General features: G+C 39.6%; 1 protein-coding gene across 1 annotated transcript; it reads left to right on the forward strand.

Moving 5' to 3' along the window:
• The first annotated feature begins 7260 nt into the window (after positions 1–7260).
• On the forward strand, positions 7261–14459 carry chst1 (carbohydrate (keratan sulfate Gal-6) sulfotransferase 1). Its single transcript, XM_008405701.2, has 2 exons — positions 7261–7368; positions 8890–14459. Exon 2 carries the CDS (start codon positions 8936–8938, stop codon positions 10220–10222), a length of 1287 nt encoding a protein of 428 aa, XP_008403923.1. The 5' UTR covers positions 7261–7368; positions 8890–8935; the 3' UTR covers positions 10223–14459.
• The last annotated feature ends 1009 nt before the right edge of the window (positions 14460–15468 follow it).

Genomic DNA, 15468 nt, shown 5'->3' on the forward strand with positions numbered 1-15468 from the left:
TTTCACCCATGATAAATGAGAGTGAACTGATCCCTAGGACTTTAAGGCTTTATCCAACACTATGCAGAAAGCTCCTCACTACACAAATCATACAACATAAAATGTAGATTCTGCTAAGAGTATTAGAACTTCTTGACCCGCCTTACCTCTATGTAAAAATTACTCAATTGCTTAAATTCCTTCCTTGTGCAGCCTTGGGTGTAGTCTGTGCTACATTTTAATTATCTAATCCCTTATTATGCAGTTCAGAGTTGCTTACCTACTAGCTGTGTAGGTGGATTGGCCATCATCCAAACTGAATGTTAGCACACCATTCCCTGTTTGAAAGCCAAATCTTATTGAGAAACAGTTGTGTATTGGATGCAAACATATTTATGAGAATAGGTTAAATATAGGGTGCCCTAAGGGATCTGATTTGGGTTAAAAGGCACAATTGAAGTGCAGCCCGTTCTCACTCAGTATGATCAGGTCACAGCTTATAGATGACATCCTCTTCAGGAAGGCACTGTTAGTAACATGTGGCTGTCCAAGGCTGCAGCAAGCTACTGCATATAAAAGAAGGAGGAGACAAATATCCCACAGCTGGGCTAATCAGTCTCACCTGGCACATCTCCACAGGCTGCCCAGACCCACCTCTTCCACTGAATCTGAGCCAAAACCACATCACACGCACATGGGTAATATTGGGGATATTGAATGGATGGATGATTAAATTATTAATAATCAATTAACAGTAATCTAAATTTTATTTTACGTAGTTTTTAAGCTCAAGCTGTTGCAGAAAAATGTATATTAATATAATTCACCTTACAAAGCACCTTAATATGATTTGGAAAATTGAGTCTTGCTAAAATCCTGTAACAAGAAAAGGCCTATTTCCATCTGAACGCACAGCAAACAACTAGAGCAGCTAAGATCCATGATGACAGGTACATGAATATACACAAGGCCCATGTGATAAATACTAGCCCTATTATTATTTTCCAATTCACTTACCATGACAACCTAGAAAAATTCAGTCACAGGCACAGATTTTTTTCTTCTCTTAAACAGTGCCCTGGCTAGCAATCTCATTATAGCTTTCTTTTCCACCATGACTGAAAACAGTTTGTTTTTCTTCTGGAGACAAGGGCATAATACATAGAACGCTTTGTTGAAGGAGAATTGAATTTATTTTTGGGAGCCTGAGAAAGCAGATTTGTGGTATGAGATCATCAGGAAATGTTCAACTGTGTAATTCTCATGGTCAAAATCTGAGTTAACAGGATAGTTGTAAAAGACATATTACATTTTAGAACTGACCGTTAATTTGCCTTTAGCACCTTTCTTTACTCTTATGTTGTGATAAGTAATAAGTTGACACAAAGTATCCTTGTGTGGACAATAAGTCAGGCTTCCTTTTTACTGCTTTTTATTTTCCAAAGCACATATCAAAAGTATATGTTCATAATTTTTTATTTTTTTTTCCAACATTTTGAAATTTTGTGTTACGCTTTTTGAATACAACTTCTCCTGCTGTAGAAAAAAAATGAAGTAAACAATACATTTATATGAAATAATTTATAAAAAGCAACCGAGTAATTTGTAGAATGGCTGCATATCTGAGGTGTATCTGGGACTTCATTCTCATGGGACTTCATTCAGCATTGAGGGGGTGGATTTATTTAAATAAGAGTTCTGTCAAACATATGCAACACTTAGTTTACTTTCACATTGTGTTCTGGAGGCTAAGAGTCAATTTCAGCTGGATTTGCATTCAGATAGATCAAGTAGAAACTGGAAAGAACCGGATGAAACAACAAAATGAAAACAAATACTTTATTTTCCGATGTAAGATCAAAATGGTCCCACACTGCGGAAACCTTTCATTTGCCTTGAGGCTGGTCTATAGTTGACGCTGTGCCGCAAAAGATCAAGAGTTCTTTTGGCAAATGCATCCCATTGACAGATTCGCTTCCTTATAAACACAGTTTGGCGCATCGGTATCATTTTGAAACAGTTCCTCTATCGGTCATGTGACTTGCTGAAAGCAACACGGGTTTTGGTCTATGGGCTTGAAACATGTGCCGATGCATCGGAGTGCCAGACCCATCACTAGTATATAGCATTCAAGAACAAAATAAAACCCTCCATAGTTAAACATATATTGTTAATCCTGTAGAATTGGCACAAATAAATCACCCATAATGTACAACAGGATACCCCTGGCTTTGGTATATATTTATTTTACCAATTTAGCCCTGGTTATGAAGATATGCGTCAGAGTAGAGTTTTGCCCCTCCACGCTTTGAATAAAACCAGGCTGCTGCAGGGGGACAAGTTGGAGTTGTTCTGAGGCACCGCTGTAACTCTCCCTCTTTGGAAAAGCTGAAGTGACAATAATCTCTGTTTGGTTATTTATATGTACAGGTTAAAATACCCTACAATATGCAAGGGAGGAAATAAGCAAGCACATGCAACCAACCAAATATTCAGTTGTCCGGATCTCACCCACTTAGAAAACTGCCCATATGTCGCACACTGACATGTTTTTTTTTTTTTTGCTTTTATTTGGGGTGCATTGTGCTCTTTGTTTTCTTTCTTACAATTGGCATTTTAGGACACTTCTGAGTCAAGCTGAATAAATTATGCAGGTGAAAGAAGTATTCATCTCCATGAAACAAGATCTATGCGTAGTGTGGCACAATGTCTTATGACCCCAGAAAAATCCATCTTCAAGTTGTAGCTCTGCCTTAGGTAGAATTTTCCAGGATTTTTTCATTGCTTTCTAAATCTTGCTTTGGCCAAGTATTGATTTTTTACAAGGTTCATCTGTTTCAGCAGACTATTTTCTTAATTTGTTGCATGCTTAGGTTATGGAGTGCTGTCAAAAGTTGCATTAGTTTAGTTCTTCTTTTGTATGAATTAGCATCTATTTGATCCAACCTATATTTGCATAAAAGTGTGAGTCAAACAACATGTGCATTTTGCCAGTATTTGTCATGGCTCTTTTTGTTGAAGCCTATTATTCTACATTGATGTGTCAGAAATTTTATCTTGAGGAGTTTGTAATTAAATCTTACAAAAAATTTCAGGGTAAGTCATGAAGAGACAACAGATTTTATTTACATGTAAAATGTACATGTGATACATGAGGCAGTTTTAGAGTGAAAAAGCTGTTATAAGAAACCAGACTTGATCATCTTAAACGGGGATAAAATAATACATAGAAAACAAAATTTAACATATTTTGTTTGCTAAAATCAGCTATCCATCCATCCTCTGAACACCCTTGTCCCTTGGTGGGGTCGGGAGGGTTTCTGGTACCCATCTCCAGCTAACGTTCCGGGCGAGAGGCAGGGTTCACCCTGGACAGGTCGCCAGTCTGTCGCAGGGCAACACAGAGACCCACAGGACAAACAACCATGCACACACACACTCACACCTAGGGGCAATTTAGACAGACCAATTAACCTGACAGTCATGTTTTTGGACTGTGGGAGGAAACCGGAGTACCCGGAGAAAACCCACGCATGCACAGGGAGAACATGCAAACTCCATGCAGAAAGACCGGGGCCGGGAATCGAACCCAGAACCTTCTTGCTGCATGCAACAGCTCTACCAACTGCGCCACCGTGCAGCCGCCCAAAATCAGCTATTTCTACCATATTTAACAGAAAAGGTAGCAGCCAGGCCTTACTGATATGATACATCTAATAAATTAATCATTAGCACATATAATCACCTTTATGAAAGCAGATTTTTTTTTTCAATTTGCCAGTTTTAAGCATGCAGGTAAGAATTAACATAATTCCAAAGGCAAAAACATATCTTTAACAAAGCAATATGTGCCACCTGTCAGTATGAAAGTTATATAAGGCAATTTTAAAATAATGTAAGCTCATCAGTTACAGATAAAAAAAAGAAAAAGATTATTCACCTTTAAAATATGAAAATGGACAGAGGCAACTATACAGGCGAAAATCATAGACAAACCTCAAAAAGTCCATACCACTCACCTCGGGCCTTAGTTTTCATGGTTCTTGTTAGCGTTCATTAACTACATAAAAAAGACCAGACAAGAATGCCTTGTTTGGTAAGGTTGTCAGGAGAAAGTCTAGATATGAAAAACTAAAATATGTTTGCAGTCTTATCCACTTGAAGCACAAAACTACTAGAACAATGTTCCTCTGACACCAAAGTGGAGATGTGTAGGCCTAAGGCAGAGCACCATATTTTGTGAAATCCAAACACAGTGTATAAATACAAACCACAAATACAATACAAAATCCTTTCACAGGGCAAAGATCCCAAACAAATCAGCAAACCTGCAGCAGTTTTGAAATATGAACAAATCAGGTTGCTGCACACTTTGGTTTGAGTGCAACACCGTGGTGGGATCTTGACATTGAGTTGGGCTTAAACAAATCTCTTTGAAATTGAATGAACTGAAACAATGTTTAAAGAACAGTTGCACAAAAGTTTCTCAGTTGCTTTCCCCTCATAAGAGTGTGTCTGAATTGATCATTATGCCCATATGTAATATTCTTTAAATCAATTCTTGCTTAGTATGGATTTAAAATGTAATTGAAAGATTAAAGGTGGTAGAATATGTTAATACAGTTGAGGAATTAAACTTTACAGCATGATAAGTAATACTGTATAGAAATTGTCAGATTTTACACCAATACTTGAAGAAGCTCTTTGATCTGCCTCTCTCATTTTGCTAATAAGAACAGTACAACCCTTTGGAATCGTTTTTTTCACACCTAGTTCCAAGTAGTGAATGAAAAATGCCAGACACAAAACCAAGCTTCTGTCGCCATGTGAATGCTGGAATAAAGACGATTGAGAGGAGAACAAAGCAGAATACCCCCTCAACCCCTAACACACATTATTTAGCCTGGCACGTTATGAATCTACTACAAATCCCTTTACAGCATGCGCAGGAAGAATAGCCTTATGTGATAATGTGCTGAAAGGCTATCACGCTGCAGCAGATGCCTAGCTACAATGTGGGAGAGCGTCCCTTGACAAGGCTTCCACAAGCTGGGATGTATTGACATGAACACTCTGGAGACAGCCATGGAATCAGGGCTGTATAGCTGCTGCTTTGCTGGCCTCCCCGTGGCACAGCTATAAGCACATCCAGAGCCCTTTCATCTGTAAAGTTGAGACAATAGCTGAGAAGCTCTGCGGAGCATCTAGGAAAGGGTAAATAAATGTGACCATAAACATGTGCGCAGAGAGATACAATCAAAGACCTGCTGAAGCAGATGATTGCCTTTGATGGTCCATGTGATCTCTTCTAGAGAACAGTATGCATCTGCGTTATCCAGGGACAACTGCCAGCAGCAGGGGAACAAATGTTTGCATTGCAACCTTTCATACGGATGACTGAAAAGTATCTCCATGGGCTGAATACACTGATGGTCAGGGCTCCTTCTGCATTTATTTCTGCCTGATCATGGTGAGGCATGGAGGTTCTGCTGTCTCTGGTCTTCTTCTTGACAATAGCCCATAGATTTTCTGTGGGGCATAGGTCAAGCAAGTTCACTGGCCAGTCAAGTGACAGTATATTCATTAAAGCAAGTATTGTAATTGAGGGGAGGCGCCAAGCTAAATTAGCATCTCCTTAAAGAAGCACACAATATCCTGATAGAAAGCTGCACTGATTTTAGACTCGATACAACACAATGGGCTCACAACAGCCGATGACATGGCTCCCCAAATCACTGCCGAGTGTGGAAACTTCACACTCGACCTCAAGCAAATTGGATTTAGTGCTTCTTCCAGTCCTTCTCCGCACTCTTCAACCTTGAAATTCACATTAAATGGAAAATATACTTTCATCTAAAAGAGTAATTTGAACCACAAGGATACAGAATGTCTTTCAAAACATTGATATTGCTTCTGCAATAAAGAATAAAATTGATCCGAACCTACCAAATGTTGACTTTAACCTCTGTTTGTGTGTTTTGTCAGTTGTCCATGATGAACAGTTTAAGGACCTTGTCGATTTTATTTTCTAATAAAAAAGCATACGCCACTTTTCGGCCTAAACCCAGGCAATATGCAGGTCTGACTCATTATGCCTATCATTATTGGCTCTAAATCAGGACTACATAAAGTAGAATTAACATTGGCTCATGTCTAAATAAGGTCTTGCCATAATGTTGAATTTAGGTCTCAGAGGGAAGACTGCAATCAAGTCAAGTCAAGTTTGAAGTCTGGTTTTATGATGTAAGTATGACTCAGTCTGAAACTTGAGGCATTGTTTAAATTCTACAGATAGTCCTAGTATGGCCTAATGGCAATCTTTTTAAACAAAGGGTGAGGCTTATTCTCTTTTATCTTGGAGGGAAGATTTAGGAAACCAACAAGTTATTGCATTAACTTACTGGTTACTGCATTAACCACCTCATTTGCTTGTCTTTGTTGTTTCTTTCAATCCTACATTGTCTGAACATCCTACACTTAATTCCAATATCATTTATTAGCTGGCCACCCACTCTTTTATTATAGGTTGTGTATACCCAGAAGACAGCGCTTTGCTGAATCTCATAAGCCAGAAGTGGTAATGCTGATTTGACAAGTTAGTCTTTCCAATCTCTATTTTTTTTTTAAAACCCAGTTAAGATTTTCCCAGTTGAGGCAGGTGCCCCTGATCTAGCCAAACAACTACACTCCCAAAAGATAACTGAGCTAAAGCTAAATGAACCCACATAAGATGCTGGAGCCACCCTGTGCAAAATTGTCTCATGCAAATCAAACATTTGCACAATCAAATTAAATGGAATCACTGTGAACACGCTGCTACTTTGGCTGAATGACAGGAGCTGATTTGCGTGCTTGGATAGTAGTGATGATGGTGTCTCTGTGTTACTGTGTGTTTGACAGAGAGAGAGAGAGAGAGAGAGAGAGAGAGAGAGAGAGAGAGAGAGAGAGAGAGGCAGGTGGATAGGGGGAGGGGTCGGGGGTGGTCCAGACAGTCGGTCCTTGTGTAGCCTACCTCACTCTCTGCCTCTGCGCATCATTGAAGGGGGAGTTTGGCCGCCGCTTTCCTCGGCCAGTTTCACCGCCTGGCTGGTTAATAACAACATTTCCGCCCCTGCGTTACTCCATCACCTTTCCTCTCCTGTTTTATTCTGTGTGTCCGACACCATCCGTTGAACGCGAACGCCTCGCCCCCCCGCGCGGTAGATGGAATACAGGGGTTTGCCAGCCGCGTTTATCTTCTCCTAACTGGGAAACAGCGCACGGGAGAGAGGGAGGGAGGGAGGGAGGGAGGGGGGCGGGAGGGAGACGTTTGAGGACTAAAACACAGCCAGCCGTGATTCATGGACGCACCGCACCGCGCATCATGAGGACACAGCTACCGACAACAAGGTATAACGAAACTCTATTCAAATACAACCTCAATATTATATATTTTTAAATAGCCGAATTTGTGCTTCCCTGCATTTATTCTGTACAGAGAATTTCGAAGCGCTTGACTGTGATGCGTTCATGTGTGCCATATATTGTCTTATCGCTGCATTGGTTAGGATGCCTGCATCACGGAAAAATCTTTGACAGCCTCTATAACCTGTCCCCGCTGCAGTGAAATGGGCCCTTTTTTCTACAAAATGTCATTGAGGAGAAAGCACAGATGTTCTCTGTTTATGCTCTTTGCATTGTGAGAGTAGCTCTTAAGCAAAACATCCCCGTCCCTGCTTTAAAAACGCATCCTCTAAGTCTCTCAACCCAGACGGAGCAAAATCAGCTGTATTAGTTATTATGTAACAAAGCTGGACTTTTATTTTTAGGCTGTCATGCTTCTTTGAAATAGCTTTTCTCTATATTATGCCGACATCTTCACACTTTATTTACTTTATTCCATTTTCATATAGCTCCTGAAGTGGTGATTTTATTCACTCAATTAAAGTTCACTATACCGAGGCGTGTATTTATAGGAGTTACTTCAAAATCCAAACAGAACTCATCAGTTATTATCTAATTTCTTACTTACAGGACTACTTCCCCTTGACATGACATTGGCAGTGATGCTTGAAACGACATTGTTTACCTTTCTGGGCACTTTTTCTTCTAATGTGAAGTGGCTTACAGCTCAATGATTTGTCTGTCCTGTCAAGCCAAATTAGATGCGGACATGATTAAACAAAGAACAAGCCTAGATGCATAGTAAGAGGTGATGCAAGATTTATTCTAGTGTACTTTGTCTAATAATTATCGTAAAACATGTAACATTTCTCAATGCATAAGGGAAAGGAAAATATAACATGATTGGTCGAGCAATTTCAAATCAAAATGTGTCATACTGTATTTTAATACTGTATGTGCCACGCTGTTATCTTGGCTCTGATACTGCTGCACATGTTTTGGCAGACAGTGTCAGTTGACTGGAAAGTAACCAAAAGCAGGGTTTTAGAACTTCTTTATCTATTTTAATTTCCAGAAATTAGACTTGCAGAGCTGGCAGGAGAAATGGGAAGTAAATTGAATGATTAAGACAAGTTATTCTGTCTTGTGGCTGCAGCATTTTTTAAATTCAGATCTGCTTTTGTTCTTTTCTTGTTCAGTATATAAATCATATTTAAACTCATTTCCTCATAAGTACAAAAATCAATAGGAAGATTTGTGGCAGAATCATAACTAAATACAATGCAGGCGGCACTGAAACCAGTGATGACTCACAGTCCGTTCTAAAAATGGTCACAATACAATTTATGTCTTTAAGATCACTAGAAATTCAAATGAAATAGTCCTGTAATGTGGCCTCTTTCTCTATTCCTCAGCTCTGTGGTACTTGCATAGCATGTGATTCAAATGGAGGTTTTGTATTTTATTAAATAACCTAAGAGATGTACTTGCTTCTTGCAATAAAGACAAAATCTTATTTGTTCACAGGGAGGACCTGGCATAGGCATCTCTGGCTAGATGAAGTGGTCCAGCCATGCAATGTTCCTGGAAGTCAGTGATTCTGCTGGCCTTGGCTTCGATCGCCATCCAGTACACAGCTATCCGGACGCTCACCTCTAAGCCTTTCCAGCTGTGCCCGCTGCCCAGCCCCCAGAACTGCGGTCTCGGGGCTCAGGAGACAGATCCTTCCTTTGAGCGGGGAGCAGCAGGTGGGGCAGGCTGTGATGACTACCCTTACTTTTCAATCAACGCCACCCGTAAACTTCATATACTGGTCTTAGCCACCACTCGCAGTGGCTCCTCCTTTGTTGGCCAGCTGCTGAACCAGCACCAGGAGATATTCTACCTGTTTGAGCCTCTTTATCACGTTTATGCCACATTGGTCCCACGTCAGTCACACACCCGCAACCCCACAGACCGCCGCGTGACCCTAGGTGCCAGTCGAGACCTCTTGCGCAGCCTGTATGGTTGCGATCTCTATTTCCTAGAGAATTACATAAAACCGACACCCACAAACCACACTACGGACAAACTGTTCCGTCGAGGTGCCAGCCGGGCATTGTGCCAGCAACCTGTCTGTGATGCCTTTGGTCCAGGGGACGTTAATGTGGAAGAAGGAGACTGTGTGAAGAAATGCTCAACCTTAAACATGACTTTAGCAACAGAGGCTTGTCAGGAGAAGAAGCACGTGGCCATCAAAGTAGTTCGGGTTCCTGAAATCGGAGATCTGCGGGCTCTGGTTGAAGACCCGCGGCTGAACATAAAAGTCATTCAACTTGTGAGAGACCCACGTGGTATCCTGTCATCCCGGATCGAGACGTTCAGGGACCCATACCGATTGTGGCGCATTTGGAGGGCCACAGGGAGAAGACCGTATAATCTAGACATGAATCAGCTCACAGTTATCTGTGAGGACTTCTTTGGTTCAGTTTCAACTGGTCTTAGTCATCCCCACTGGCTGAAAGGAAAGTACATGTTGGTTCGATATGAGGATTTGGCCCGAAATCCACTTCTAAAGACTCAGGAGATCTATGACTTTCTTGGGCTGCATATGGATAAAAATGTGAAACACTGGATACGCGAAAATACTCGAGGAAGCAATGAACCTTCGGCAAAACACAAGTTTGGAACAGTGAGGGACTCGGCGGCTAATGCAGAGAGTTGGCGTTTGAAACTGTCCTATGATATTGTAGAATTCACACAAACCATGTGTCATAAAGTACTGAAGCAGCTGGGATACAAGGCTGTGAAATCAGTAGAAGAACTGAAAAATCTGTCCTTCTCTCTAGTGCAGGACAAAACATTTGTACCATTTTTGTAACAAAGATAGTTCTCTAATAACTATTTTTGATATATTTATATCGTTGCCTTATAAGTTCCTCAGTTTGTTTAATTTCTTATGTGATTTTGTTCCATGAAATTTGCACTAAATTTTGGAGGTGTCTGAATGCACTAAGGGAAGTGTTGATAAGTCCCCAGTGATACAAAACCACACGTTTTTCACACATAAAAGATGCTACGTTGCAAAATTTAAAATTATTTGTCCATGAGTGGAATGATTTCAAGGCAATGTCTTCGTTATTTGCTGTATAAAATATGTCATTTCAGCAAAAGTTAAATATTTGTCACTAAAACATGGAAATCAGGAAGGACTCCGTGAGGCATACGTGTTTTTTAAGACCTGTCATGGCAAACTTTAACTGTACAAGCTCTACTGTGCAATAAATAGTGAATGTCGCAGTCAACCTTTATCACTGTGGCATTTTTATCCATGTGGGAAGAGGAGAGAAACCTCTGACAGATGCCATGCTTGCAAAGGATAATTGCAGACAATTAATAGGCTCTCAAGTGAAAGGGACAGAATCCCATTGGAGGTCACAGGCATCTCATCTGAGGATTTTACAACCATCTGTGATAGACAAACACTCACAAATTAGAGGTAATGCTAAAATCTTTATTATGGAATCCTTTTTTTTTCAAGACGATTATAACATTAATGTAGACCATAAATTTTCCAATGCAAGTAGATTTTGAAGCACTGCAGTGAAGAGCCATTGATTACGTTTATTGCATTTATAATTTTGTTGTAATTTGCTGTTTTTTTTTGTTAAATTTATTTCCCATCTATTTCCGCCAGTGATTACAGTATTTGTAACACTATTATATGTTTGTGGATTCAGGTACTTAGTTAAAAACTAAATTATTTATTTATTTTTATGTCGCCTTATTAAGCAGGGATTTCATAATAACTAACACAGCGGAGCAAATAGACCCTATGCATTCTTTTTCAACCAAAAAGCACAGCTATTTTGACATTCTGCCTTGCTTTGGTGTTTATCTCATAGAAAAAAGATTTATAACCCTGAAAGACAAGTCTTTGTGCAGCAGATTCGAGTGTTTCCAGGATGTGTTCCTGACTAACACTCTACAACACAGCCACCTTTCTAAAGTTGCATCTACATTAGATCATACACAAAGAGTATTACACTAATGGCTGTCCACAATCTGGGACAAATCCTTTGATCATTAGTGCAGCTGGTGTGCAGTTTTAACCAAGCAGTGTTAATGGACTCAAGGTTGAAATACAGAACACAGCAGTTACATAAATAAATGTGTCAGTCTTTCCTCCAGCTTGTTAAAATAATATTAAACTCATGCGACAGCAGCCAAAGCTTTTGGAAATTTTACCACTTTTTATTTAACTCTTGAGAGAAACAAGCACCTAATTCCATCTTCAACTACATTCCTAAACTCAAGAACAAACATAGGGTAAAAGCATGGTGGTCTCATTTAAATTAAAACATAGCATAAGCTGTTGGGTATTGATGGAGTCTCCTGTCATTATTGCTGCAAAATATACAGTTTGCTCCTCCAGCTGGTGAAAATCTGTATGCTTGGTTTGCACCGTTAATTTGCATTTTGAAGTTATGTTATTTTAGCAGTGGCTTTTTTGGTAAATTGCCTTTCCAGTTAGCGGTCATTTCATGCTGCATATTGTACTTTATAATCTCCCTCTGCTACTGTAGGAGCTTAAAATCTATGGCGGTTCAGACTGCATTGTGCAGACGCTGGCTGGGATATGAGCACAACGTATGAAGTTGCACCTCTAAGATGCTAAATAAACACATTTTAGTGTGATTTTGGTAAAGGCATTGCATAATTAAAAAAAACCTTGGTGTGCATATGCTGCACAGGAAGCAGGTTATTTCAGGGCAAGACCAGATATGATTGTCACTAAATTCCAGAAATGAAATACTGGCATGTTTTTGAAAGGTAGAAAAGCCATTTTATCTTTTACTAATGAGAAAACACAATTAATTAGCTAATAAAAATATCTATGTTGAAACTAATAAATCAACTTAACACCAAAAAATGGCAAAACACTTAATTTTCTTTCTTTTTGTTGCTATTAAATACTTACGTTTCGGGTGCTGTGAGGTACAACTCTTCAGTTAAGATGTCTATTTATGTGCAGACAATGACCACTTGTTTTCCCATAAGATATAAACCCTGTGAATGTAGCATCACACGCCCAGGCTCATCAGTATTGGTGACCGGATGTCCATTGAGATGCAGAGCACAAACCTTTGATCCTCCTCTGTTCTGAGACTGGAGGCAAACTCTCCCTCTTTCTCTCTTCCTGCGCATTCTCTGCCATCTACTTCTTTCTTTCTGTCTTTTTTTTACAGACATCTCAGGGGATTGTTCCTGTGCTTCAGTGCTCTCTCTATGTGTTTTTTAAACTTCAGCTTGGAAGTTTCTGAATGTGTTTAGAATAGTTTTAATTCCATACTAAAAAGAGGCAGCTGAAATGGAAAACTGCATCTTTTTGGCAGTTGCAGAATGTATTGACAACGAAGGAAAAGATCCTTTTGTCAGAGAGTAAGACAAGGGGACTAACTAAAGTTTTCATTTTCTTTGCTCGAGTTTGATTTTGTGCCCTCATTAATAGTTTATCAGTTACCAACTCAGCCAAGATGTTAGAATCAATACTAGCTGAAAACAAGTTATAATTTAAATTTGTTTGACAAAGTTTGTAAAATTGTTTACAGATTAGATCAAATTTACAATTTCACATTTTTACACCTTCAGCAGTGTCATTCAATATTAATTATTTGAAAATGCATAAGCAAAACCAACATTAGCAAGTTTTAATTTTTTGAGGTTATTAGCACGTCTAAATTAAATGATATTATTGTAGAAGCAATTTGAAGCTGAACAGATAGATGTTAGCAGTTTAATTGCAGATTCTTTCCCATGCAAACACACACACACGCACACACACAATCTGCATCATGATCCCCATGTGTCGGTTGTCGGTGTGTCTCTGAGCTTTTGGTGAACCCTTATGTTGCTTTTTGTGTCCCAAGGCTGAACATATGGTTCACAAGCTACTGGGACAAATGACAAAAAAAAAATCCTCTTTCCTCCACCTCCCCAGCCCTCACTGTTTTATTCCACTCCTCTCTTGAAGTGATTACAATAATTTGACCCTGTGACTGCACAGCAGAGCAGATCTCTGCTTCTCTATGCTTTCCAAACTGTGCTGTCAGAAAACGTTCTGGTCATTACATGCAAGAGAGTTAAGGTAATATTAAGTGTGCAGAATTTGCTGTTAGTGATGATGTTAACCTTGGATGTTTGCCGATGAAAATTTGCTATCTACGTAATTTTTCTTTTGTTTGTCTCAGTCTGAGTGTGACTTGTTTTGTGCTGCCACTTAGCAGGAAACAGTCTTGGTGCAAAACAAAAAGCCCACTGAACTGCATAAATCAGCTGAATTGTGCTGCCTACACGTGTCACTGCTGCTGAGGCGGATGTGCACTTTTTTTTTTTTTTTTACTCTGACAAGTACACATCATCCCTTGACCATCAACGGATCACCTTTTTGCGAGTTGACTGGTGTTCAGCTCTACATATGAGCAGCCCTAGATGCAGTTTGCATAAGTGAGCTGATTTTAGGTGGAGCTAAACAGATCCATGAAGAGAATTCTCTTAAAAATCATGGGAACTTTTTGTTCAGCTTTCCTGCACAGGCTGTCAACCAGGCTCTTATTTGATTGCTGGTAAAATGACAGTCGGGGGTTGGTGACTGGAGCTTTGCTAAAAATGATACACGCAGTTTAATTGAAGCTGTCAGCAGGTCAGCGCAATAGAGGCGTAGCAACCAGGTCGTTATGTAGTTAGAGATCCAGAACACCATGCTAGGTGTAATGGGCCAAAGTGCTTTTGAATGAAACAAAAAAAAAAAAGGAAAAATATTCACTGTAATAATCAAACTGGAACCCCTAGTCCTGTTGATAAAAAAAATAAAGTTAAAATGCTGTAAAATCCTATCTTGAAATAACATCTTGAAAATCAGTAAATCTAACAGATTATTTGGATTTTGTCAGTGCGCTGTTTCTCGACACATTTGATGTTGCACGAAGCATGCTTTTGAAGTATTTCAAAGCCTGAAGTTGCGATGAAATATCACTTGTAATTTAAGCATTGAATAAATAACTTTTTTGTGGTAACCTATTTTTTCATACTAAAGGTTTAATAAATGAAAGCAGTAATTCTTGTGTCATGCCTGAACTTATTTTAAGAAATTAGTAAGGGGGGGGGGCTGAAAACTAGAAATGACAGTCTGACTCTTAAATACGAGGAGATGCAGCTGCAACTGGCACTGAGAGGATAGTCTCTGCGTCTCCTGCTCTCATATTCACACTGAGGAGCCATTGATGGTAAATCCCCCCGTGGAAAAGTGGTTATAGGTGAGTGAGAGAGCGCGTGTGCATGAAGCTTTAGTCCAGCTTACGTCACTGTGGTCAGCTGTGGCCGTCTTGCATTGCTCTCATTGCTCAAATTCTCCTTTTTGCTGGCCTGAAAAACTGAAATGAGATTAGCGCGCATGCACAAAGGCAAACAAGCAGGAGCAGTCATGAGCTAAAAGTGAAGCTCTCAGAGCTGTGGGAACAGAGCAAATATTGAAGGATATCAATTTTGACAATAGGATATGTAGATTTACAGATATTAACTTGCAAATCTATTGCTGCGGAAACCATGTGCAGTGTCAACCCCACAAGATGCAGAGATTAAAGCTGAACAGGGTGGTGTGTGGACATGTCAACTTTTGAGAGTAAATCCTGATCAAACTCTTGACTACCAGACAAGCATTTGTTTTCTCAGACACAAAGGTTGTAAATCAAGGCTCTAGCAGTGATGAAGTTTTGAATGATGCCAGCAATGCAGAAGTGACTGATACCTTCTTGGAAAATCCTATTTGTTTTATGAAAGTCCATATCTTGATTAATGATTTAACATCCAATCCCTTTTTTTTCTTTATTTGTATATGGAAGAACATATTTTCAGTATAAAGCATAGAGAAAAATCAATTTTCTTATGCATTTTCTGCATCACTGTGTAGGCTTGGGTGTAGATTTCCATCAGCACTTTTGCCAAACAAGTTTGTCATGTTCTATCAAAAAGAGAACATTCCTCCTATTTCTTGGGTTCTGACTTGCAACATATGTTCTTCTCTGCTCTGTCAGCTCTGCAGGAACCACTACCACACATGCAGTCCAC

Source organism: Poecilia reticulata, chromosome 3 (assembly GCF_904066995.2).
Source record: "Poecilia reticulata chromosome 3, P_reticulata-male-v2, whole genome shotgun sequence".
Lineage (NCBI taxonomy): Eukaryota > Metazoa > Chordata > Actinopteri > Cyprinodontiformes > Poeciliidae > Poecilia > Poecilia reticulata.

Excerpts from the sequence above, each read along its gene's own strand:
- chst1 (XM_008405701.2), top strand. The coding sequence starts at position 8,936 with ATGCAATGTTCCTGGAAGTCAGTGATTCTGCTGGCCTTGGCTTCGATC.